Source organism: Hirundo rustica, chromosome 25 (assembly GCF_015227805.2).
Source record: "Hirundo rustica isolate bHirRus1 chromosome 25, bHirRus1.pri.v3, whole genome shotgun sequence".
In the NCBI taxonomy this organism is placed as follows: Eukaryota; Metazoa; Chordata; class Aves; order Passeriformes; family Hirundinidae; genus Hirundo; species Hirundo rustica.
In genome coordinates, this window is record NC_053474.1 from 5101536 (window position 1) to 5125631 (window position 24096).

Below are 24096 nucleotides of genomic sequence, written 5' to 3' on the forward strand. Positions count from 1 at the left end.
TTCTCTGTCCCCAGGGCTGTTCTCTGCCCCCAGGGCTGCCCTCCGTCCCTGCCCCGTGCTCAGCCCATCCCTCAGCCCGTCCCTCATTGGATTCCCTGACCGCTTCTGCCCCACAAAATCCTGCACTTTGAGAGATGCCTCACTGGGGATGGTGGGATTCGGTCAAAGGTTGGACTTGATGCCCTTGGAGGTCTTTTCCAACGTTAACGATTCCACAATTCTCTGATTCCTTGATTCTCCGGTCCCTTTTCCTTCCCTCCCTCCCCGTTCTCTGCTCTCAGCAGCCTCCTCCTGTTGTCATAACAACGAGCGCCAGCCCGGGTGGCCGTGCCAGCCCTCGCAGCTCCAACAGCTCCTCCTGGGAGGGACAACGGCCCCAGACCATCCCCCGAGCTGGGGAGGAGCCCAGGGCAGCCCCGGGCAGAGCGGCAGGAGCTGTGTCCCAGCACGGGGTGTTGGACACGGGGCACAGGAGGAGCTGTCCCCGGCTGCTCTGTGCCTCACATCCATCCTTCCTCCTCGCAGCTCCCTGGGAACCCAAAACCCTGGAACCAGGTCCTCGATCCTCCCAGCCCTCTCCTCACTGGAGCCCCAAATCCCTGGATTCAGGTCCCTGGTGCTCTCAGCCCTCTCCTCACTGGAGCCCCAAATCCCTGGATTCAGGTCCCTGGTGCTCCCAACCCTCTCCTCACTGGAGCCCCAAATCCCTGGATTCAGGTCCCTGGTGCTCTCAGCCCTCTCCTCTGTAGAACCCCAAATCCCTGGATTCAGGTCCCTGGTGCTCCCAGCCCTCTCTTCTGTGGAACCCCAAATCCCTGGATTCAGGTCCCTGGTGCTCCCAGCCCTCTCCTCTGTGGAGCCCCAAATCCCTGGATTCAGGTCCCTGGTGCTCTCAGCCCTCTCCTTTGTGCAGCCCCAAATCCCTGGAGCCAGGTCCCTGGTGCTCCCAGCCCTCTCCTCACTGGAGCCCCAAATCCCTGGATTCAGGCCCGTGGTGCTCCCAGCCCTCTCCTCCCCTCCCTGTGTGACACCACCCCAACCTGCAGCACCCCCAGGCACAGGCAGGATCAAACCCGACCACTGGTGCACGTTAAGGAGTCCCAGAGGTTCCCTGTGGCTCAGGACTGGCTTCTCCAAGGGGAGCCAGGTCTGCAGGCACAGCCAGAGCTGCTCCTGAAGGCACCGGGGGCCTGGACTGTGTTCCAGAAAATCCATCAAATCCCAGGTCTCAAAGAAATATCTCCTGTGGCTGGCAATTGATTAAAAACCCTCAGGAGCAGCTTTTTCAGAGCAGCTGTGGCTGCCCCTGGATCCCTGGCAGTGCCCAAGGCCAGGCTGGACACTGGCACAGTGGGAGGTGTCCCTGCCAGGGCAGGGGTGGAACAGGATGATCTTTAATGTCCCTTCCAACCCAAACCATTCCGGGATTCCTCACCTGACAGTCCCATGAAAGGTCAAAGACTGAAGATTCCTGAAGCTGATTTTATGGCTGTGATGCGCATCAAGGCCTGGTTATGAAAGGAATTCCTCTTCCCAGGTTCCCAGCTGAAGCTCCTGAAGCTGGGAGGCTGAACCTGAGCAGAAGGAACGACAATCCCACTCAGAGATTTCCAAGGAACAGCAGGAATTTCAGCCTCCCAGAGAGAGAAAGGCACCGGTCTGAACTTCTCAGAGCTTTTGCACCACCTTCCCTTCTCCACACGGCTGCACTTCCCAGGGGAGCCAGCCTGGAACCTCAGCCAAGGGATTCTGAGCAGTTGGATCCCACATTTGGCTCCCCAGGGCAGGAAATGTCTGCTCTTTGTGTCGGGAAAACAAAAGCTCTTTTAGGGGAAGGAATTTCTTGGGACACCTGATTAATTGGAGCTGCTCTGGAGATCGGTGTGACCCAAATTGGCTCCAGGTTTGGGAGCTCAGTGGGGTTTAACTGCAGCATTCTCAAGCTGGCTGCCTCCAGCAGTTTCAAGCATTGGAGAAATGATTTTTTTTTTCTTTTAAAGGAAAAATTATTCCCCTCCTCAGTGGCAGGAGGGGCTGGCAGTGGAACAAACGTCACCGTCCCGCTGCCTCCAGCCAGGGCTCGCTGCCTTCCACCCCCAGAAAGGGAAATCCAAGCAGTTTTCACACAGCTCACACATCTCTCCAGCTTTTTTTGGATGCTCCATCCACTTCTCCTGCAGGAGGGGCAGCAGCAGGGGCGAGAAGCCCCTGGAGCAAGGGGGTGCAGAGCACAGCACCCAGAGCTTTGCCAGCCTTGGCAGCCCAGGAAGAGCCCTGCTGGCACCCAGAGCTCTGCACTGCTGACGCTGCTGGGCTGGAGACTGCTCCTGGCCTTGTGGGCAGCGCAGGGGTGCGGTCCATGGCTGGGGAAACTGAGGCACGGAGCAGCTGAGGCCTGGGAATTGGGTGAAGTTCCTTCCTTGAAAAGAAGCTTTTGCTGAATTCCAGCGGATCTCAACCAGGGGGAAGGCAGAGGTTTGTACCCAGCCCCTCTTCACGCACAAACGTGGCTTTTCTGAGATGGGTGGAGACCAACCAACCTCCCCCAGCCCTGCCCTCACCTCTCTCATCCAGCTCGGAATTCAGACCTGGAAAAGTCAAATCTTCAGGCTGTGGGTGCTGCTGTTTGTCCGGGGAGCAGCAGGTCCTGCAACCCCAGCTGGAGCACCACAGAAATCCCACGGGAATTTCCTCCCCTGCCCTGGTTTTAGACGCCCTGGGGCTGATGGGGTGAAGGAGAGCAGGGCAGGAGCTGTCCAGAAGGGTTTCCAGGTGAATAAAGGGAATTCATGGATTGAGGACAGCTCAATTCCTGTGGAGGAGCAAGTGGAAGGGGGAAATTCCAGACTTTTTTTATAATTATCCTATTTTTTTTCCCTAAAGTTCATGTCCAGGGCCAGGCTGGGTGAGGCTCTGAGCACTCTGCTCCAGTGGGATCTGTCCCTGCCCACAGCAGGGTTTGGAACTGGCTGATCTTTAAGGTCCTTCCCAACCCAAACCAGTCCGGGATCCTGGGAATTCAGCCTGGCCTCTGCAGACCTCCCTCAGAGCATCCACTGCTCACGGCTTCAGCTCTGTGAGGCTGAAAAACTGGGGGGGAAAAGGAGGAAAAACTGGGAAAAAAAACCCTACAATTGTGGCATTTCCACGAGGGCAGCACTTCCCCTGCAGCGGGGGTTCAGGGATGGGGCGGCTGCAGCAGAACCAGGATTTATCCAGATGTGCCACCCAGAACCCGGGAAATAAAAGGGGAATTAAGGAGTGTCACCCACACACGTAGTGATATGTTGGGACTTTGAAATTTATTCCAACATGCTGTTTTTTTAAAAATACGCCCAGACCGAGCAGACAATCTGAGCTGTAGTAAAGGCAATATTATACTTGTAAAAACTTCTCATTCACAGTACAGATGTCATTTACAATAAGGGTCACAAACATCAAATACTGAGTATTTTTCTTCTTCTTTTTTTTTTTTTTTTGTTTTCTTGGTTTTTTGTGTTTTTTGTTCTTTTTTTGTTGTTGTTGTTGTTTTTACATCAGACTGTGCTTTTTACCTGCTTTTTTTTTTCTTTTTTTGTTTTTTTTTTCTTTTTTTGCACTGATATAACCATACAGACATTGCAAGATGCAAGTGTAGAAACTGGAGTTCAAATAAAATTACAGGCAAAACTACCAAATTCCATTGGACGCTGTACATATTTACAGTACCATTTTTTTGGAATGTATTGCCATTTTAAGAACATATAGAAACTTTCTACAGACTATTCCACTTACAGAATACATACACCTTTTAGAAAAAAAGGCAAATATTTATCTTACATGAGACCATGTATATTAAATTTGCGTACACATTATTATTATTAATTATTATTATTAATTATTTTTTTACATTACATTTACTAAAGTGATCGTAAGTGCCATCATATCTCAGTAATGAAAACAGATTGGTTTTATGCCATCAGGACTGATTTTTTTAAATTTTTTTCTTTTTTTTTTTAATCTTTTTTTTTTTTTTTTTTTTTGTAAATAACTTACAATACGGTTTTATTTGTAAATACTGTGCAATAGACAGAAATGTCAAAAGGAGAGGAAAGAACAAAAGCAAATGATGAACAGAGGAAAAGCAAGGAGAGCAGGGAAGGGCTAGATCAAATCCTGGAGGGTTTTGCATGGAAATTGGGATAATTTGAATGACTTCTCCGAGGATATTGCTTGTTCAGGTGCCGTCCCTGTGGATTTTGGACAAAACCCGGGGCAGGGAAAGCTGCAGATTTGTTGTGGAGGGGGAGGCAGAGCCGCAGCCCCAGCAGGAAGGATTTGGGATGCTCTGGGTGGACGCGGGTGGGAATTTTCTGCTCTGCCCCAGGGCTGGGCCAGCAGGACCCGGCAGCTCGGACAGGGCCGAGCTGGATTTGGGATCAGAGTGGGGCTTGGGACTGGAAGGACATTCGGGACACCAGGATGTCACCCCTCAGGAGCAGGTGAGGAACTGCATTTCTCAGTGGAAAGCTGGAAATTCACAGCTGTTCCATTGCGGTTTTGTTCCCTGCTGCAGCTCCCGGGTATCCAGCCAAGGACCTGGGAATAATCCGAGCTGGCAGAGCTCTGCCTCGAGGACGGGGTGGTTTTGGGGAGCCCTCTCCTCATCCCGTGTCCTGCTCAGCCCTGCACGACCCCGAGCTCAATTCAGGAGCTAAATCCCTGCTGCAGCACAAAGGAGCTCCTGAAATTCCAGAGGTGCTCAAGATTCAGGTCCGAGAGCCCTCTGAGCTCTGGATGTCAGTCCTGGTGTGAAGAACGCTGTCAGGGCGTGATTCCGGAGCTCGGGCCAGGTCCTGTGTGTGCAGGAGGATTTCTGGCTGCCAGAGCATCCGTGCGTGACCCAGGACCTGCACGGATGGGAGCCACACAAACAGCTCAGCAGGGAGAGAAATATCCCCGCGGGACTGGGGCTGATGGGGCAGCCCCACCACCGAGGAGCAGCCAGGCCGTGTGCCCTCCCGGATTATAAACTGGAGCAGCGCTGCCACGAGAAAAGCAGGGGAATTTATTTCCACCTGCTGCTGAAAAGGAAGGGCTGTGCTCTGCTTTTTCGTTTGCTTGTTTGCATTATTGATTATTAAATTATTAAATTATTAATACATTCTCCGGCAAATAATCCAGCTAACTGCCCTGCAAAACGGCAGAGCCACCCTTGCAGCCCTTGGGGGAGGCAGAAAAAAAAAAGGGATTTTCCATCCCTGTTCTGCAGGCAGAACGGACATTCAGAGCGGCACGAAAAGCTGTGACCGGCAATCAGCTCTCACCGAGGGTGACACAAGGAGGCCAGAGGGGGATCCAGGTGGGAACGGCAGCCACCGGTGAGGGTCGGGAATAACCCCCAACCCTATTAAAACCCCGGGAGTGGCATTCCAGCGCTCCTCGGCAGAGCACGGGGCGGAGGGAGACGCTTTAGCCCAGGGTCGCGGGTGACTCCGGGCGGGGCTGGGCTGCCCGGAGCCCAGAGATGCTGGTGCTGGCGGGCTGCGGGTCCCTCCCGCGGAGCTCGGAGCTGGCAGTGCGACCATTAGCCCTTAATTAGCAATTAGCTATTTTTAGGGGGAGCCTTCTCGCCCCTTGGGTACAGCGTGAAGCACCATTTCACCCCAGCCAGAGAAGCCAAACTGGGTTGGGACTCGGTTTTTTGCGCCCATCTCCTGAGTTTGCAGCGGTCCCTTGCCTGCCCCGCTCCGTGGCTGCCGGGGGTGGGATTCGGGCAGGGAATGTCCCCGGGAGCACCTCAGCCCGTTCCCAAACTCCTTTCACTTTGCTTTTTTGATTTTTGTGTTTCGGCCCCGGGTGAAGGGATCTGGATGGCTACACACAAACAGCCAGGATGCTCCGCAGCTGAGATGCAGAAGGCTTCGAGCTGCTGGGAAAGCTTAAAAATCCCGATAATGACAATAATGAACTCCCACAACAAAAACGACAACGAAATAATCAATAAACCAATGGAAAGACTTTGGGGTTTTCTTGGCCTTTTTCTTTTTTTTTTTTTTTTTTTCCCTCTCCACAAGTGACAGAGGGAGGAAAAAAAAAAAAAAAAAAATCCACACAAAGTTTAAATAGATTAAGGATTGAAATGCAGTTACAGAAAGAAGCTGACCAGATTTGATCTAGCCCAAAACTCACGGCAAATGCACCAAAAAAAAAAAAACAAAAAAAAAACCTAGACACAGCTGCTGCAGTATTTTTTGTCGCATATATATATATCAGTATATATATATATATATATATGTATATATATATATATATATATATAATTAAATACGAAAAGCTACCTTGGATCAAGTTAAGAGTGTGACAAGGGGCAGAAAGTGGCGGCAATCAGGGAAATCGCTCGATTTCATGGATGGCATCCAGGGATGCTCACACCAGCCCCGGCCAGCTCTCCACTCCCACTCACCCTGGGATTAAACTCGTATTAAGCACGCACTTAAAGCCTGAGGAGGGTTTAAGCCGGTGCTTAAGAGCTCGAGTGAGCGGAGCCGAGCTCCAGCCCCTGCCTCTGGATCTGCGAACAGGAGCAGCTTCCAGGCTCGGGGCCAAAAAAAGGGGGAGATGGGAAAAAGGGAAACCTGATAAAAGTGCTAATTAGGGGATAAATGGGTTCTGGACGTCGTTTTGGTCAGTGTCACAGCCTTAATGGTATTTCCATGATATCTTTTTTTTGTACTTAATTCCCTTTACAAGAAGAAGAAGAAGAAAAAAAAAAAAAAAAAATAGAAAAAAGTGACAGGAGATTATTAAAAAAAATTCTATTCTTTGCCCATGAAATGGGAACAGTTCGTAGCTCATCAAGTCTGCCAAGGAAATATGTTCTCATTCACTATTTTATTTGATTCCTTTTATTTATTTTTTTTATTATTTTTATTTTTTTTAAAAAAAGTGTATTACGTACCCGATAAACTGGAACAGCTCTGAAAGAAGAAAGAACTGGTCCACTGGTTAAATAGTTATATCTTTTTTTCTTTTTTTTCTTTTTTTTTCTTTCTTCTTTTTTTTTTGTTTAAAAAAAAAAAAAAAAAAAAAAAGAGGTTTGTACAGATTCCATAGACCAGAAAACCCTCTGAAGTAGTAAAGAACCTGCTGGGGCAAACGACTTGAAGCTTTGTGGTTTAAAAAGTTGTGACAGAGGAATGGCTCCGTCGGGGTCGCTCTGGATTTGGTATCGGATTTATTGGCAGTTGAGGTCTTTGCTCTGCCGGGGATGCTCATCCCAAAATATCTGCTCTGGAAAAAGCTGCTGCGCATGCATAACAAGCTGATTTTGCAAGCATTCACCATTCAGCATCAAATTTTATCTCCCAAAACCAGCCAGAAACGGGGCCTGTCCGCACCAGAAGGGCTGAGCTGGGGATGTCCCACGTCAATAAATAAATAAAGGTGAGCACGAGAGCCAGAGTCTGGAGAGGAGCAGAGCCCAGAGCCCTCCTGCATCCCTGGAGCTCCCAAAGCAGCCAGGACCTGGGATGGGGTGGGGTGGGATGGGATAATGGGATGGGATGGGATGGGATGGGATGGGATGGGATGGATGGATGGGATGGGATGGGATGGGATGGGATGGGATGGGATGGGATGGGGTGATGGGATGGGATGGGATGGGATGGGATGGGATGGGATGGGATGGGATGGGATGGGATGGGATCCATGGGATGGGATGGGATGGGATGGGATGGGATGGGATGGGATGGGATGGAATGGGATGGGATGGGATGGGATCCATGGGATGGGATGGGATGGGATGGGATGGAATGGGATGGGATGGGGCGGGATGGGATGGGATGGGATGGGATGGGATGGGATGGGATGGGATGGGATGGATGGGATGGGATGGGATGGGATGGGATGGGATGGGATGGGATGGGATGGGATGGGATGGAATGGGATAGGATGGGATCCATGGGATGGGATGGGATGGGATGGGATGGGATGGGATGGGATGGGATGGGATGGGGTGGGGGGGGTGGGATGGAATGGGATGATGGGATGGGATGGGATGGGATGGGATGGGATGGGATGGGATGGGATGGATGGGGTGGGATGGGGTGGGATGGATGGGATGGGATGCGGTGATGGGATGGGATGGGATGGGATGGGATGGGATGGGGTGGGGTGGGATGGAATGGGATGATGGGATGGGATGGGAGGAGCTTGTCCACAACTCAAACATGCTGGAGGGAGAAGGCGTTCCAAGGCCGCCTTCCTCCCGCTCTGACACCAGGGGAGGGTTTGCAGAGGCTCTCCCAGCCCAGGGAGGGCTCAAGCACAGGCAGGGCTTTGCCGGGCGCCGCGGGAGGATTAAAGCAAAGCAAGCAGGAGGCTCGTCCAGCGAGAGACCCTTCCTGGCACGGGCTCTACATTCCATACATTCCTACCTTCTCCCAGGTAAATCTTTGAAGAAGAACTTTTCTTTTTCTTTTTTTTTTTTTAATTTTTTTTTTTTTGTCCCTTTTTTTTTAAAAAAGTGCTTTGCTGGGTTCTGCAGGAGGGAGGGGTGCTCGCGGTTCATTTTCCTCTTTTCGAGGGACAGTTTCTCTCCCTGCACACAACGAACCTCCCCTGCTCAAGGAAGTGCTACTTTCAGTCACAAGGTCAGGGTAAACACGTTTTTCAAATGTAAAGCAGTTTCAACTGTTTAAAGCACAACCATAGGGATACGAGGAAAGAAAAACAAAACAAAGAAACAAAAAAATCAAGCACTTTGCAAGAATTAAATAAAGCATGTAATAAATACGAATCATAAACTTCTGTACACGGGAGTAAGGGTTTGGTTTTTTTCTTTTTTTTTTCTTTTTTTTTTGTTTTAATCATTTAATCAATATAAAAAAAGGTTTTTTTCTGTTTTGCTTTTGTTTTCAGTGCATCTTCTTCCTCTTTAAAATGCTTAACCCTTTCCTTTCTGCATCTCTCAGGCCCAGGATTACGCACACCTAAATGGCAAAAAAGACAAAGTCTAACAAACCCCCTTTCCAAAAAACTCTAAAAAAATATTCACAGCCTCAAACAGTTTTGTACATTTCAAGCAACAAAAGGTATAGAAAAAGGCACAAGTAACTGCATACATGTGGAGATAATACCAGACTGGGACAAAGAAAACCAGGATTTTTCCATGGGTTTGGTCATTCACTAGAGTGCTTCTTATGATTATACTAAAGGAAATAGTGTTGAAAATGTCTGTCGATTTTACAGAGGAAGCCTAAAGGTGGAACAGCTGGCGGAGGCTTAAGTACTTCCCGCGTTTTCATCCACCTTTTCGTGAGTTTGACCTAAATCGGAGTGCTCTGGGTGTGGGCTGCTCCCGGAGAGGTTCCTGGGGCGCAGGGAGCAGGGCTGGGCCTGGCCAGGGGGGGCTTCTGAGGGGCTGTCCCTGGCCAGCGAGGGGACGGCTGAGATGAAAGTGCAGGCTGGTTCCGAAGGGGTGCTCGAGCTGCCCGATTGCTGCTCGCCCGTGGCTTTGGAGGGTTCCTCCCCACTGGCCGAGGGCTCCGGAGAGGGCTCCTGGGGGGTGCTGGGGCTGCTTGGGGACACCGAAGGCCCCGGCTGCTGGGCCGGGCCGGGCTCGGCCTCCGCTGCGGGCCTGTGCTCCTCCTGCTCCGGCCGAAGCTCACTAGTCCTCATCTTCTCCTCCGAGAAGCCACCAGCCGTCGTCTCCGGGGACAGGGCGTACTTGGAGACCTTGGCGACGGGGGACACGGACTCCGATGAGGGCTCCGGAGGGCTTTGGGGCTCCCCGTCCCTCCTGGCGGCCCGGCCGGCTGCGGAGGCCAGGTGTCCGGCTTGAAGGGGCAGCACAGGCCCGGGCACCAAGCTGGCGTGGGAGCTGGGCCTGGCCTGCACCATCTGGATGCCCCCGATGGGGATCATGGGGTACGGGGTCCTGGCCAGCTGCTGCGAGTGCAGCGGGAGGTGGCTGAAGACATTCTCCTCCCCTCGGCCGGGAGCGTGGAGGTCGTGAGGGGCCTGCAGCGGCCGGGGGCACGCGGGCTGCGGGGCGCCAGGGGAGCGGGGCGGGCTGCGCGGTTCCATCTTCTGTGCCGGGGGGGAGAAAAGAAGAGCTGGGTGAGTGTGACAGGCGGGTGATGGCCTCAGCAGCAGCAAGGCTCACCGCAAGGGCTGGGGTTGGTGTTTTGTAGTGATTTGGGGGAGGTCAGTCAGCTGAGGGAGATGTGGAGCCCCGAGCCTTTAAGGTGAGGAGCAGCACAGCCCCACAGCGTTTCCCTTCTGGGACAAATATGCCCATGGCGTGTTGGGGCACAGATCCAGGGATTTGGCTTAGGCCTGGATCATTATAAAATCGGAGATTTATTTGGTTGGAAGGACCTTTAAAGGCCATCTTGACCAACCCCCTGCCACGGCAGGAACACTTTTAACTAGACCAGGTGGCTCTCAGCCCTGTCCATCCTGGCCTTGGGCTCTTCCAGGGATCCAGGGGCAGCCACAGCTTCTCTGGGCACCCTGTGCCAGGGCCTCACCACCCTCAGAGTAAAAAAATCCTCCTTAGCTCTGGATCTCCCCTCTTGTAGTTTAAAACCATCACCCCAACTCTCAGAGCTGCCTCTGAAACACTGGCAGAAGTGCCAGCACTTGCTGCCAGCTGAGCTGCTTCGGATCTCTGTCAGCGCAGGGGGTCCCTGAGAGCCCAGAAGGAGGTTCTTTAATTATTTATTAATTAGTTTATTCATTTTCACTGTGCTTTCCTCAAGCAGGATCGCATCCTTACAGCTGCTGAGTGCAGGGATGCTTCCAGTGAGAGGCGGCACCAACTCCAGCACGCCCAGCAGTGGGTCCCCACCACCACCCTCACGGGGTGCTCTGTGCAAATCAAGGGTTCAGACCCTACATTTTACCTTTTCCTCTTTCTCTCTCGGTGCTTCCCATAGTTTCCTAACGTACATCATGGAGAGATATGTGGCTAAACAGAAATGGATTAATTAGTGATGAGGTTATGACTAAACCCCTGCACAGGACTCCCAAGAAGAGGAAGCAACAGAAACTGAAATCAACTTTCAATTAAGATGGGGTTGGAGATGAAACGTGAGGATCCACTGGAGGGCACATTCCTTTGTAGGATTATGGGGACTAATTCCCTGATCCTGTGAGCTGGATCTCTGAAGAGGCAGCAGAGGAAAGCAGCAAAAGAGAACAGGAAAGAGAAAAAGGAAGAGCCACCAAAGGCACTGTGTGCGGGGTCAGCAGTGACAAGCCCAAACACTGCTAAATGTCACTTATCCACAGGCAGCCTTGGCTAAATCACTTCAGGGATGCTGGGAAACCCCAAACAAATATTTCAGTGGTGCAACAATCACCATGAGGAGACACTGCCCTAAGCAAGGGCCAGTGGGAAGAGACATGGTCGTGGTGAGACTTGGCAGCGAGCCTGACGCTGGAACTGAGCTAAGATCATCTTCAAGTTCTGTTTGGGACCTGATAAACCCTTCTCTGGTCTTTCTGTCTCTTGTGGCCTTACCAGGAATGTTAATTTTGCAACGACAGCCCAGCTGTCCATCGTGCTGATAAAGGGGTATTTTTTCATTCGGGTTTTTGCTGTTGCTTTGGAGGCGCATGGAAAATTAACAGTAGTGGCTCTGGGTGCACAAAAGGAGCAGGAAAACGAAGTCAAAAGGTAAATGTGGACAAAGGAACTGAAAGGTGGGAATGGCAGACAAACAGGGGTTAAAGCATGGTCTCCTACTGTGGATTTGGGAGCTGGGGGGATTTGCTGCAAGCAGAGGCAGCGGGAAGTTACCCTGACAGAGGAGTTGAAGGATGAGGGTTCCCAGAGCCCTGGGATTCACCACAAGATGTGAATTGACAGGAAAGGGAAACAGCAGTAAAGGAAGCCAAGGTTTGGAACTAAAATAAAGGAGGGTCTCTGAGAAGGTGAGACAAAGTCTCAGAGTGGAAAGGAGGAGGACGGAGGTACCACAGGACAGGTCAGCATGGGCATGGAGAAAGGTCTGGAGAAGGCCTGGCTCAGCATCTGGGGTGGCAGGGGTTCTATAAAGGCCCCTCTCTCTCCCCAGTGCAGTCCCTGAGGGCTGGAGTCTCTCCCCACAGCGAGTGGATCTCCCGTTCACCAGCACAACTGACAGCAGAGCCAGGCACTCCAGCAGGAATGGGAAACATCCCACCATACCCCACATCAAGCACTGGGAGGAACAGGAGATTTTCCTTTACCCACAGGATTTGATTTGTCCAGCAGAGAGATTAAATAATGTTCTGGACCCAGTGGGAAACCCCTCTCTGTGCTGAAGAGAGAAGCGAGATGAAATGAGAGATGTCCAAACAAACATTTCTCAGCAGCTGATCCAGCAGAGCTGCCTGTGGGTGGACACAGGGCTCAGCCAGAGCTGGCTCGGGACACTGACCAGTGGAAAATGGTCACGGCTCCACCCCAGCCAGGGAAACCTCAGGGATGGGAATGAAACTCCCAGGAACAAAAAGGCTCTTGGTGACAATTAATTACTAAGAGGTTGTCCTTGCTGATTGTCCCAGCAGGACTGGCTGGCTCAGGAGTGGGAATAACCCCCTGGAGAAGGGATAACTTAATTTCTCTCCAACTGAGAAGGGCAGGACCCAAATGGGTGCCAAACCCACTGCTGTCCCCTGTCCCTGTTCTCTGGGTCACCCATGACAGTGGTCACAGTGTCCCTGTGCCCTTCTGCATCACAGCCTTCGCCAAAAACCACATCAGAGACCACCCTGTGAGGACCAGAGGGCAGCAGGGCACTGCACTTACCAGCTTGGACTCGTAGAGCTGTAAGTTTTTGCCAAAGAACCTGTGAGGTAGAGGCATCGAAGAGAATATCCCGGGCTGGGCTTGATATGAGCTTGGAACTTTGTCCTCCGCCGATTTGCTAGCTCCAGGCGAGTCCTCTTTGCCAGGGGGTGGAAACCTGGACAGCTCCAAGCAGCCTGGAGACAAGACTTTCTTCAGGGAGAAGTACCTCAGGGATGCCATCTCTCTGCTGGGCGACGAGTGCCTGGCAGGGGACGCTTCTCCGTCGGGGGGGAGGGAGGTCCTCGGGGACAGCTCCCTCCGGGGGGACAGGTGCCTGCTGGGCGACAGCTCGAGCCTCGGGGACACACATCTCAGGGGAGACGCCTCCCTCCTGGGAGAGAGGCGCTGGCAGGGGGACAGCCCCCTCCCCGGGGACAGGCACCTCAGGGAGGACAGCTCCGCCGTGGGGGAGAAGCGTTTGGGGGACGTTTCGTTTTTGGTCAGTAAGTGCTTCCTCGCTATCATTGGTCTGCTGCTGCCACCCCCTCTGCCACAGTCCTGGCTCGGGGACCACCTTTTCCTCGGGGAGGCATCTTTGGAGGTCGACAGGTCCATGGCCAAGGACATCTGTGGCCTGGTGACAGACTCTCTCTCAGCAGGAGCCAAGTGCTCGGTGGAGGTCAAAGCTGGTCTGTGGAGGCTCAGGAAGCTGTGGCACACAGCAATGTCACTGCTGTCTGCTGACCACTTGGTCTCCAGCCCTGAGGAGGAGGAGGAGGCCTGCTGGCCTTCCCCTGCTTTCGGGGTGCTGGAAGCAGCTTCTTGAGCTGTGGATGTTTCCGTGCCTTCCTCTTGAGAGGACGGGGAGCCCCCTGAAGAGTGCAGCAGGAGGGTGCCGTGTTTGCCTTCTGGCAGCTTCAGCGCTGGCTCGTCTTGGCTCTCCTCTTCCTCCTCGTCTTCCTCGTCCTCATTGTCGTCATCGTCGTCAGATTCCTCGAGGTCTGAAAACTGGTGTTCCTCGATGGGCTCAGATCCCTCCCGCCCCTCAGAGTCCTGGAAAAGGTCTTCACTGGTTCCTGGAGGCAAACACAAAACAGAGAGCATAAAACACATGGTCAGGGGCTATTTTTGTGGTTAAATCTGCTCACAAAACATGTAAGGGGCTATTTTTGTAGTAAATCTGCTCGCAAAACACATGTTCAGGGTCTGTTTCTGTGCTAAATCTGCTCACAAGCTCCAAGGGCACAAGAGGAGAGAGGACCAGGCTGCTCCTAGGTCTGATCATCCCCTGCTCTGAAGCTGCAGCCTTGCCCTCTCTGCCAGCTCCACTGCTGATGATCCCAGTGGATCCCAGTGAATCCCACTCTACCCCAGTTTCAGTTCCAGCTCTCAGCACACACAGCCCTCAGTCCCTGCTGGGCACCTGCCACACTCTTTATTTGCTCTAAAATGCAAAAAAAATACCCCTTTAATAGATGAGAACAGCAGCACCTTCACCCTTCAGTGGGGTTTGGTGATTATTTGTTAGAATGGTGGCTCCAGAACATCCACAGCTGCCACCAACTCCACGTGTTGGGCCTTTTCCTGCCTAGATTTCACGACAGATAAACATCAGCAAGGCAGGCCTTTTGCTAAAAATCAAACGGCAGGGTGGAAGGAACCTCTGTGGATATTTCCTGGGCAGGATAAATTCCAGCTGTGGTTCAGATGCTTCTGTGGGGCAGAGGGTTTGGAGCTTTGTAAATCAGAGCTTGACGGCGGCGAGGAGGATAAAAGAGCCAATTCTAAAGGATTTGAGATGTTTCTGTATTTAAAGGCAGGTTAACACACATCTCTCTGCTGCTCCAAGGGCCCGCAGGAGCTTTCTGCGCCGGTCACGGAGCTTTCAGCGCTCAGAGATTGCGAATCCGCGGGCGCAGAGCTGCTGGCAGCAGTGACAGCCCGCCGGGAAGAGCCGCTGGATGTCACTGCAGCTCAGCGAACGGCGCTGCCAGCAGCGCTGCCCCGGAGCGGCCGGGCAAGGGACAGGGAGCACGGCTGGGCACAGGGACAGGGAGCACGGCCGGGAAAGGACAGGGCACGGCCGGGCACAGGGACAGGGCACGGCTGGGAAAGGGACAGGGCACGGCTGGGCACAGGGACAGGGCACGGCTGGGCACAGGGACAGGGCACGGCCGGGCAAGGGACAGGGCACGGCCGGGCACAGGGACAGGGAGCACGGCCGGGCACAGGGACAGGGCACGGCTGGGCACAGGGACAGGGCACGGCCGGGCAAGGGACAGGGCACGGCCGGGCAAGGGACAGGGCACGGCCGGGCACAGGGACAGGGCACGGCCGGGAAAGGGACAGGGCACGGCCGGGAAAGGGACAGGGCACAGCCGGGAAAGGGACAGGGCACGGCCGGGCACAGGGACAGGGACAGGGCACGGCCGGGAAAGGGACAGGGACAGGGCACGGCCGGGCAAGGGACAGGGCACAGCCGGGCACAGGGACAGGGCACGGTAGGGCACAGGGACAGGGAGCACGGCCGGGAAAGGGACAGGGCACAGCCGGGCAACAGGGACAGGGCACGGCCGGGAAAGGACAGGGAGCACGGCCGGGAAAGGGACAGGGCACGGCCGGGCACAGGGACAGGGAGTACTGCCGCTGGGACATGCCCGGACCGGGAATGGCAGCAGAGACCGGCGCTGCCGTGACAGCGTGTGACAGTGTGTGACAGCCGTGTGACACCTGTGTGTGACACTTGTGTGTGACAGCGGTGTGATACCTGTGTGTGACACCTGTGTGTGACACCCGTGTGACAGCAGCGTGACAGCAGTGTGTGACAGCGGTGTGGCACCTGTGTGAGACCTGTGTGTGACACCCGTGTGACAGCAGTGTGACAGCAGTGTGTGACAGTGGTGTGACACCTGTGTGTGATACCGGAGTGACACCTGTGTGACACCTGTGTGTGACAGCGTGTGACAGTGGTGTGACACCTGTGTGACACCTGTGTTACAGTGGTGTGAGAAGTGTGTGACACCTGTGTGTGACACCTGCGTGACAGCTCTATGTGACAGCAGTGTGATAGCGGTGTGACACCAGTGTGACACCTGTGTGTGGCACCTGACACCTGTGTGACAGCAGTGTGACACCTGTGTGTGACACCTGTGTGTGACAGCAGTGTGACACCTGTGTGTGACAGCAGTGTGACACCTGTGTGACAGTGGTGCGACACCGTGGGTGACAGCAGTGTGTGACAGCAGTGTGTGACACCTGTGTGACAGTGGTGCAACACCCTGGGTGACAGCAGTGTGTGACAGCAGTGTGTGACACCTGTGTGTGACAGCAGTGTGACACCTGTGTGTGACACCCGTGTGACAGTGGTGCGACACCCTGGGTGACAGCAGTGTGTGACACCTGTGTGTGACAGCAGTGTGACACCTGTGTGTGACACCTGTGTGTGACACCTGTGTGTGACACCTGTGTGACACCGGTATGTGACACCTGTGTGTGACACCTGTGTGACACCGGTGTGTGACACTAGTGTGTGACACCTGTGTGACACCGGTGTGTGACACCTGTGTGACACCGGTATGTGACACCAGTGTGTGACAGCGGTGTGTGACACCTGTGTGACACCTGTGTGTGACACCCGTGTGACACTGTGTGTGACACCTGCGTGACACGGGTGTGTGACACCTGTGTGACACCTCGTGTCCCTGCCAGCCGCTCCCCTGTGCTCAGCCCGCTGTGCTGCTCCTGCTGTGCCCAGCCTGGGTCTGTCCCCGCTCAGGGCTGCCACTGCCAGCAGCGCCAGGGGACACTCAATGCTCCCCTGCCCGCAGCAGCCGGGGCGGCTCCAGGGGGGACACGGCCACACAGCCCCGAATCCCCTCAGAGGTGGGCCAAAAAGTCAAATTTGGTTCATTTTTTGGACTGCTGTGGCTTTACAAGTGACCCCTCACACAGCGTTTGGCATTCCCAGTCACGGATTTTCCCATGGCCGCTTATCCAGCCAAGAGTCTGCCTGAAACTGGAAACCCCAGGAGCGCCTCAGCCCGGATCAAAGATCCCTGCGGCATCCCTGCAGGCAGAGCCATCCCAGCAGCTCTCCCTGGAGAGGGATTCTGGCTCGCATCGTGAAATCCTCCCCGGTGACGGCGGCTGCTGGGCCCGGGCTGTTTGCAAACTCCCAGAGGAACTGAGCTCAGAACAAATATTATTCCAAACTCCCAGCTGTAGGCTGAGCCGTGCATATTTCCTGCTTGGAACGGGAATGCATTTCACTGGCAGAGCCGTGAGCCAGCCCCTGGCTCTGCTTTTGGGCTTGGGGACAGACAGGAGCTTGTCCTGGTGCTGTCCTTTCTTTGCCCCAGCTGGGATGGAGCAGGGTCAGGGGTCAGGAGCGGAGGGAAAGTGAAGCCAGCCCCAAACTGAGGAGCTGTTTGCGTTTGTCACCACAAATTCCAGCGAGGGAAACATCCCAGTGAGGCCTGGGACAGCCCCAGGGAATCGCTTTGGCATCCTGACACGATCCCTGCGGGCAGGGACAGAGCTCAGGCCTGAGCCCAGGCTTCCCAAATTCATCCAGCGGAGCTCATGGGGAGAGAAAGGGCAGGGCAGGGAGGGAGGGAGGGATGGAGGAAGGAAGGAGAGAGGGATTAGTGGGGACGTCTCCTGCTGACAGCTTTGTCTGAGGTCGCATCTCATTCCATGTGCGTTATTTATTGTCCCCAACTGGTACCACCCTGCCGAGCCCAGCCCGGGCAGGAGTGAGGAATTATGCTCCAATCTCCTTTTATAGTAACACCCCTTGCTTTCTGCCGCCCCTTAAATAGAAATACAAACAATCAAGTGAAATACAACTCCGGTTTAAAATAATCCAGGGAGTTTTAGGAACGGCTGCTCCCTCCCCGCCTGCCCCCAGAGGAAAGCACAGTTACCTTCCCGTGCTGCTTTGTGTCACACGGAAACTGGAGCCTGTTATTATTATTATTATTATTATTATTATTACTATCTAATTAGAACGGCCCTTTTAGTTCTTGTTCTGAGCCTCTTTGCGAGGAAGAGAGAGGACACAGGGGAGGGCTCTTCGCAGCCCCTCACCCCGAGAGCAGGGGCTGCGATCACAGCTGGGATCTCGGATCCCTCAGGCACCTTTCTGCCGTTCCTGTGTTATTTTCTCATCCATCCAAACGGCCCCAACCATTAGAGGACAAAATCCCATTTTCTGCCTCTCTCCTTGGCTGCTGTATTTAATATTGACACTTGTGAGCAATGGGCCTCTCTGCTCGCGGAGCAGAATATTCCCATTTCCAGCAGAAGTCCAGTGTTGGTTTAACCAGGTGGGAGAGAAGCGGGGAGGAAGGAAAGGAAACCTCCTGTGAGCCCATCCCTGTGCAGGGCAGCTCTGTGCATCCCCCTGGACAGACACACAGGGGCTCTGCAGCGATGGCAGCAGGAAACGGGCTCTGGGCGCTTCCTCTAATTCCAGAACCACCCAGAGTGCTGGGAATGTGCTCTGGGTGTTTCCTGCCATTCCAGAACCACCCAGAGTGCTGGGAATGGGCTCTGGGTGTTTCCTGCCATTCCAGAACCACCCAGAGTGCTGGGAATGGGCTCTGGGCGCTTCCTCTAATTCCAGAACCACCCGGAGTGATGGAAATGGGCTCTGGGCGCTTCCTCTAATTCCAGAACCACCCAGAGTGCTGGGAATGGGCTCTGGGCGCTTCCTCTAGTTCCAGAATCACCCAGAGTGCTGGGAATGGGCTCTGGGTGCTTCCTATAATTCCAAAATCACCTGGAGTGATGGAAATGGGCTCTGGGTGTTTCCTGCCATTCCAGAATCACCCAGAGTGCTGGGAATGGGCTCTGGGCACTTCCTCTAGTTCCAGAATCACCCAGAGTGCTGGGAATGGGCTCTGGGTGCTTTCTCTAATTCCAGAATCACCCAGAGTGATGGAAATGGGTTCTGGATCCTGCTCCTCTCTCAGCACCCACAGCAGCTTCAGAAAGGGAAAGATTTTACCTTCTTCGGCTTCCAGATCCACCAGTGAAGATACCAACACGCCCAGCTCCTGACATTTTTTGCTGTGGGCCTTTGACTTCATGTGTTTAGTCAGATTCCCTGAAAAGAAGCAGAAAATATATTTTACTCAAATGTGGCTCTTTTTTTTTTTTTTTTTTTTTTTTTTTCCACCTTCTTTTCCCTCTCTTCTTTTTCTTTCTCTCTCTTTTTTTTTTTTTTCTGTTTTTTTTCTTTTTTTTTTCTTTTTATTTTTTTCTTTTTAGTCAGAAGTCAAAACTCTCTGAACCAGACAAAGTCCCTGACTGTCCCCGAGCCCCTGCTCACTGCAAATCCCCCGTGACACGAGGCCAGGTCCCCCACTTCCCTCCCTTTGCTGCTGCTCTGGGGTGCAGGAGGAGGTGCTGGAAGCGCTCTGGGACCTTTCAGGTGTTGTGCAGCCTGGAAAAACCGCTGGGGCAAACTTTAGAGGCTGGGGGAAGAAAAAGGCCTGGGCTGCTTTCGGCTGTGAGGGTGAAGCAAATTAAAAATGGTAGGAAAGAAGGGGTGGGAAACACATCCCAGCGTGGCATCACCTCCAACCTCATCTCAACAGCCTCACCTGCCTGGAGGGGAGAGGCTCCTCAGCACCACAGGGCAGGGCAGGTCTACCCTAAAAACGCTCCAAAAGCACGTGGATGTGGCACCTGGGGACACGGGGCAGCGGCGGTGGCCTTGGCAGCGCTGGGTGATCTTGGACGGCTTTTCCAGCTTTCATGATTTTATGATTCCACAATATAATGAGGGTGTGAGCTGCCAGCAAGTAGGGAGAACCCTACTTTCCTGTTTTCCCCCAAAAAGGCTGGCTCAGGTGCTCTGGAAACATCCCAGAAACACGTGGATGTGGCACCTGGGGACACGGGGCAGTGGTGGTGGCCTTGGCAGCGCTGGGGAAGGGTCGGGTGATCTTGGACGGCTTTTCCAGCTTTCATGATTTTATGATTCTATGAGAAAATGAGGGTTTGAGCTGCCAGCAAATGGGGAAAACCCTACTTTCCCATTTTTTTCCCAAAAAGATGGCTCAAGTGCTCTGGAAGGCACCAAAGGGCTGGGCCAGCTCAGCTCCTTGAGCAGGAGGAGCCTTGGACACCCTCTGGAATTCAGAAACCTCCAAATGAGGCTGCCCTGGGGCCAGGATGGGAAGAGCAGCCCCTGGAGAGGGAGAACAGGATGAGGGCTCACTGGGAGCTGCTCTGGGATAACTCCTGGGCATCAGAGGGCACCTCTCTAATTCCACCTCCCAAATTACGGCAGGTTAATTAGACACTAATTAACCCCGGTTACAGCCCAGGGAAATGCTGAACAAAGGGGAGCATTTGCTGGAGGGGGGGAAAGCAGGCAGGTGGAGCAGACAAGGAGATGAAGGGTTGGAGAACTGAAGCAAAAATGTCCCATTTTCCCTTTTCCTCTCCCACAGCTCTTCCTAAAACCCCAGACTGCGATTGGGATTTAGATTAAAGCCCATCCAGTCCCATGGCAGGGACACCTCCCTCTATCCCAGGGTGCTCCAAGCTCTGTCCAGCCTGGCCTTGGACACTGCCAGGGATTCATGGGCTGAGGGGATGAGCAGAAACCTGGGCCCTGCTGAAGGAGTGTTTGCATTTCCCATCCCCTGATGCACCCTCAGCTTTGCTGGAACTGACACTGAGGGCACTGAAGGGCACCGGGCTTGGTTTTTTCACCAAACAATTAAAAAAAATAAAAAAAATAGAGGAAAACCAGAATTCTCCCAGTTTATTACAACCCCCAGAGAGGACTGAGGTCCTGCAGTCCAAAGTCCCCAGTCCCTGAGCTGGTGGGAGCAGAGAGCGCCTCTCTGAGCCTCTCCTCCTGCTGGATGTCAGGGATAAAAAAGCCACTGTTCACTGGAGCAGAGCAGTACCCGTGGTGCCCTCACCTCTCAGAGAGTGCCACAACCACCCAGCTGCCACCTTGATTCCTCCTTAGCCCATGAATTATTCATCTCAGCCCATTTTATACAAAATGGAGCGGCTCCAGCAGGAAAGACCACGAGAGACAAAGGCTGACTGTATATCCCTGTGCATCTGGCACCCAACCTGGATGAGGATTCTGGGGGTGTTTAATAACTTGAATGCCACAAAACAGCAAAATGAGAGAGATTTATTAGTTTTAAGCCTCGTGTTTAACTGCCCTTAGCCCCACAGTCAGGACGCTCGGGTGTGAGGATGAGGCCAGCCTGGCTCAGCTCCCTGCTCCAAATCAGAGCCTCTCTCTCCACCCCAAAGCAGGAGTTTTGTCGTGGCCCCAAACCCGCCCCGTGAGCCAGGAGCGCGTTCTCACGGACACCTCTGCTCCCAGCGAATCACCCCTGCCTGAAAATGAAAAAAAACCCAACCCCATCCACAGTCCCAGCTGTGGCCTCATGGAACTGGAATTCCATTTTGGAAATGAAACCCAGCGAAAACACAGGCTGAGTCAAGTGTGCTGCAATCCACGCTGTGCTGCTGCCTGGCCAGCTCACACCTCCCAGCCCGGTGCAGGAATGCCCCATCCCTGCTCAGCCACCACAGCAAAATCCCTGCCTGGAGCCTCTCCGAGGGCAGCAAACAGAAAATCAGCCCGAGGCAGTGCCAGCCGTGAGCAGGGGCTCTGTGGGGATTCGGCTGAGCGCGGAGGGGACGTCCCCAGGAGCTCTGGTGTGACCCCAAAACCAGCCCGTAAATCCTCTGTGCCGCCAACACCCAGCCCCGGGAACACCGGGAGGGAGCAGCAGGAATTCCCCAGGACAGGGGGCTGTTCAGTGCCACGCTTTGGGCTCCGGTCCTCAGCGGCCACCTCAGGTGTGCAGGGGACAGCAGGGTGGGCACAGCAGTGCTCCCGTCCCTGTGCAGGAGCTGGGCAGGGCTCCCAGAGCCCTCCTGCACCTCTGCTGGGGCTCAGCCGCCGCTGGCGTGGAGAAGCTGTGCCAGGAGCCACCAGTGCCACCTCCTGTCGTGTTTTCTGTCCCCGGGCAGGGCAGTGTGTGGCACTGCCAGCCCCAATGCCGACAAATTCACCCAAACACCAAAGGACCAACTCGTTCCATGCTTTGTTTCCTTCCCCTCCAACTCCTTTTTCCTCTGCTCTCTCTCCCTTCACCTTCCTTGGTCAGCCCAGGTGAAGCTGCTGGCCAAGATCCTCCTGCAGAGCTCTGGGTGCAAATTTTGTTGGAGAAATCCCAACAAAACAGGGACGCTGCATCCTTTTAGAGAAGGGAGACTCAGCAGGGCAGGTCCTCGTCTGCCCCCTCCGCGTCGTTTTAAGGAAATTAAAAGCTGGAGGCTCCTTTCCACTGGCTGAGGAGCTGAGTGATCACCCTGGGAGCAATCTGGAGGACAGGGATATTTATCTGATCAGGGCTCTTCTTGCAGTTTGTGTTTTTTTAGACTCCTTAATTAACGCTGGCAGGATTAAAGGCTCGAGTCCTTCGGCAGATTTCCAGTAAAATCAACACCGCTTTGCCTAAGTGGGTCTGGATCCTACAAGGGAAGACTCACAGCTACTTGTTGCCTTGCAGAGTTCTGGCGCCCAAGTTATAAAAAGGGAGAAAAAAAAAACCAAAAAAAAAAAAAAAACCCCGAAAAAGAGAAAACCACACAGCATTGCTTCCTTGGAAACCGTGGAAAAACATCTTGGAGGGAGCAAGAGGGACCAGCAGGGAGGCTGGATTTAGATAGCAGAGGAATTACACCGAACCCGAAGCAGGTAAGTGGTCCTTATTGGGGATTGTTTACCAAAAAAAACCTCCCAGATTTGAAATAAGCTGGCTATATTTAAAAATCCCTCAGGAATTCTGGGGAATTGCGAGCCCACAGGAGGAGCAGAGGCAGTGTGAGCCCAGCTCCCATTACGCCTGCCTGGAACTATGTGCTACAGCTGCCTGAGCTCTGCCGGTGCTGGGAGCTCTTGCTCGGGACTTAGAGCAGCTTAAATGCCGGTGTTGTTTGGAGAAAGCTGTGACTCCAGGCTTCCAGGAGCACCTAAAGCAGCTTAATGGGGACTGGAAGGGATTTCCCAGTTAAATTTCACGAGGAAGATGAATTTTTTTCGGAAGAGCATTTATCGTGTTTTCAAGGTGACGGAGTTAAAGCAGAACGCGGGGAGCTGAAGCACTGAGATTCCTGGGAAAACGATGCTGGCAGTGCCGGGGATGCACCATCCCTTCTGTTTCTGCTGTTAAATCTGATCGATTCAGCAAGAACCGAAAAAATAACCCCAAAAAACCCAACAAATGACAGCACCGTGACACAAACAGCCAGAGCTTCACAGGGTTAACAGTGGTCACATTCCTCTTTGAAGATCATTTGCAAGGAGAGCAGCAGCTTCTCTGGAAGGGGGAGACTCCTCTGGAGCCAGGCTGGGAGAGCTGGGGGTGCTCCCCTGGAGAGGAGAAGGCTCCAGGGAGAGCTGCGAGCCCCTGGCAGGGCCCAAAGGGGCTCCAGGAGAGCTGCAGAGGGACTGGGGACAAGGCCTGGAGGGACAGGACACAGGGAATGGCTCCCAGTGCCAGAGGGCAGCGCTGCATGGGAGATTGGGAATCAGGAATTGTTCCCTGGGAGGGTGGGCAGGGGCTGGGATGGAATTCCCAGAGCAGCTGTGGCTGCCCCTGGATCCCCGGCAGTGCCCAAGGCCAGGCTGGACACTGGCACAGTGGGAGGTGTCCCTGCCAGGGCAGGGGTGGCACTGGGTGGGATTTAATGTCCCCTCCAACACAAACCATTCCGGGATCCTGTGACTTTTCTGGGAGATGCCCTCACACACACAGAACCAGCCATCACTGATTCTCTGTGTCCCAAATAAATCCTTGAAAAGGGTTTTATGTGGGATCTAAAAGTGCACAGGCCTTGATTTAGGTTTTGGTGTGGAGCTGACGTCCCCAGGTGAAACTTTATGAGGAGGAAAGCTTTAATTTACAGAATTCATTGGGCAGAGGAGTTCATTTTTTAAAAAAAAAATCGATTATTATCTTTTATCCTTATTGACATATAGATTAAAGGAGTGAATTGCACATGCAGCCTGCCCGTATCCACACAGGCTATAAAATACCAGCCTCCTCCTGGATCAGACCTATCCCTTGCATATTCCAGAAGGGTTCCCAGGATTTGCAGATTTCTGAATGCTAACAATGAGCAGAATTCCCTGTGAGGCTGAGACTTCTGTGGCTGCACTGGCTACAGAAAATACCAGTGGATATTTCACTGCAAGTCACCGGTCCTTTGCTTCCAGCCCTGATTCCTGGACTTTTTTTTTGTCTTTCCCTGAAGCGCTCCAGAATTCCTTTTCCTCA

The 24096-nt window shown here is 53.5% G+C and overlaps 1 protein-coding gene across 6 annotated transcripts in view; it reads right to left on the reverse strand.

The window, feature by feature from the left end:
* Positions 1-8170: 8170 nt before the first annotated feature.
* The window catches only part of HIVEP3 (HIVEP zinc finger 3), a 270464-nt gene continuing 254538 nt past the window's right edge, over positions 8171-24096 (reverse strand). For 5 of the 6 annotated variants that reach the window (XM_040086055.2, XM_040086054.2, XM_040086052.2 and 2 more), the window contains 3 exons: positions 18774-18872; positions 12782-13839; positions 8171-10071 (listed from right to left, as the gene is read on the reverse strand). In XM_040086055.2, coding sequence (XP_039941989.1) covers positions 9265-10071; positions 12782-13839; positions 18774-18872 — 1964 coding nt within the window. In that variant the 3' untranslated portion in view covers positions 8171-9264. The remainder of the gene's footprint in view (positions 10072-12781; positions 13840-18773; positions 18873-24096) is intronic. The other variant, XM_058423553.1, reaches the window with a different exon arrangement.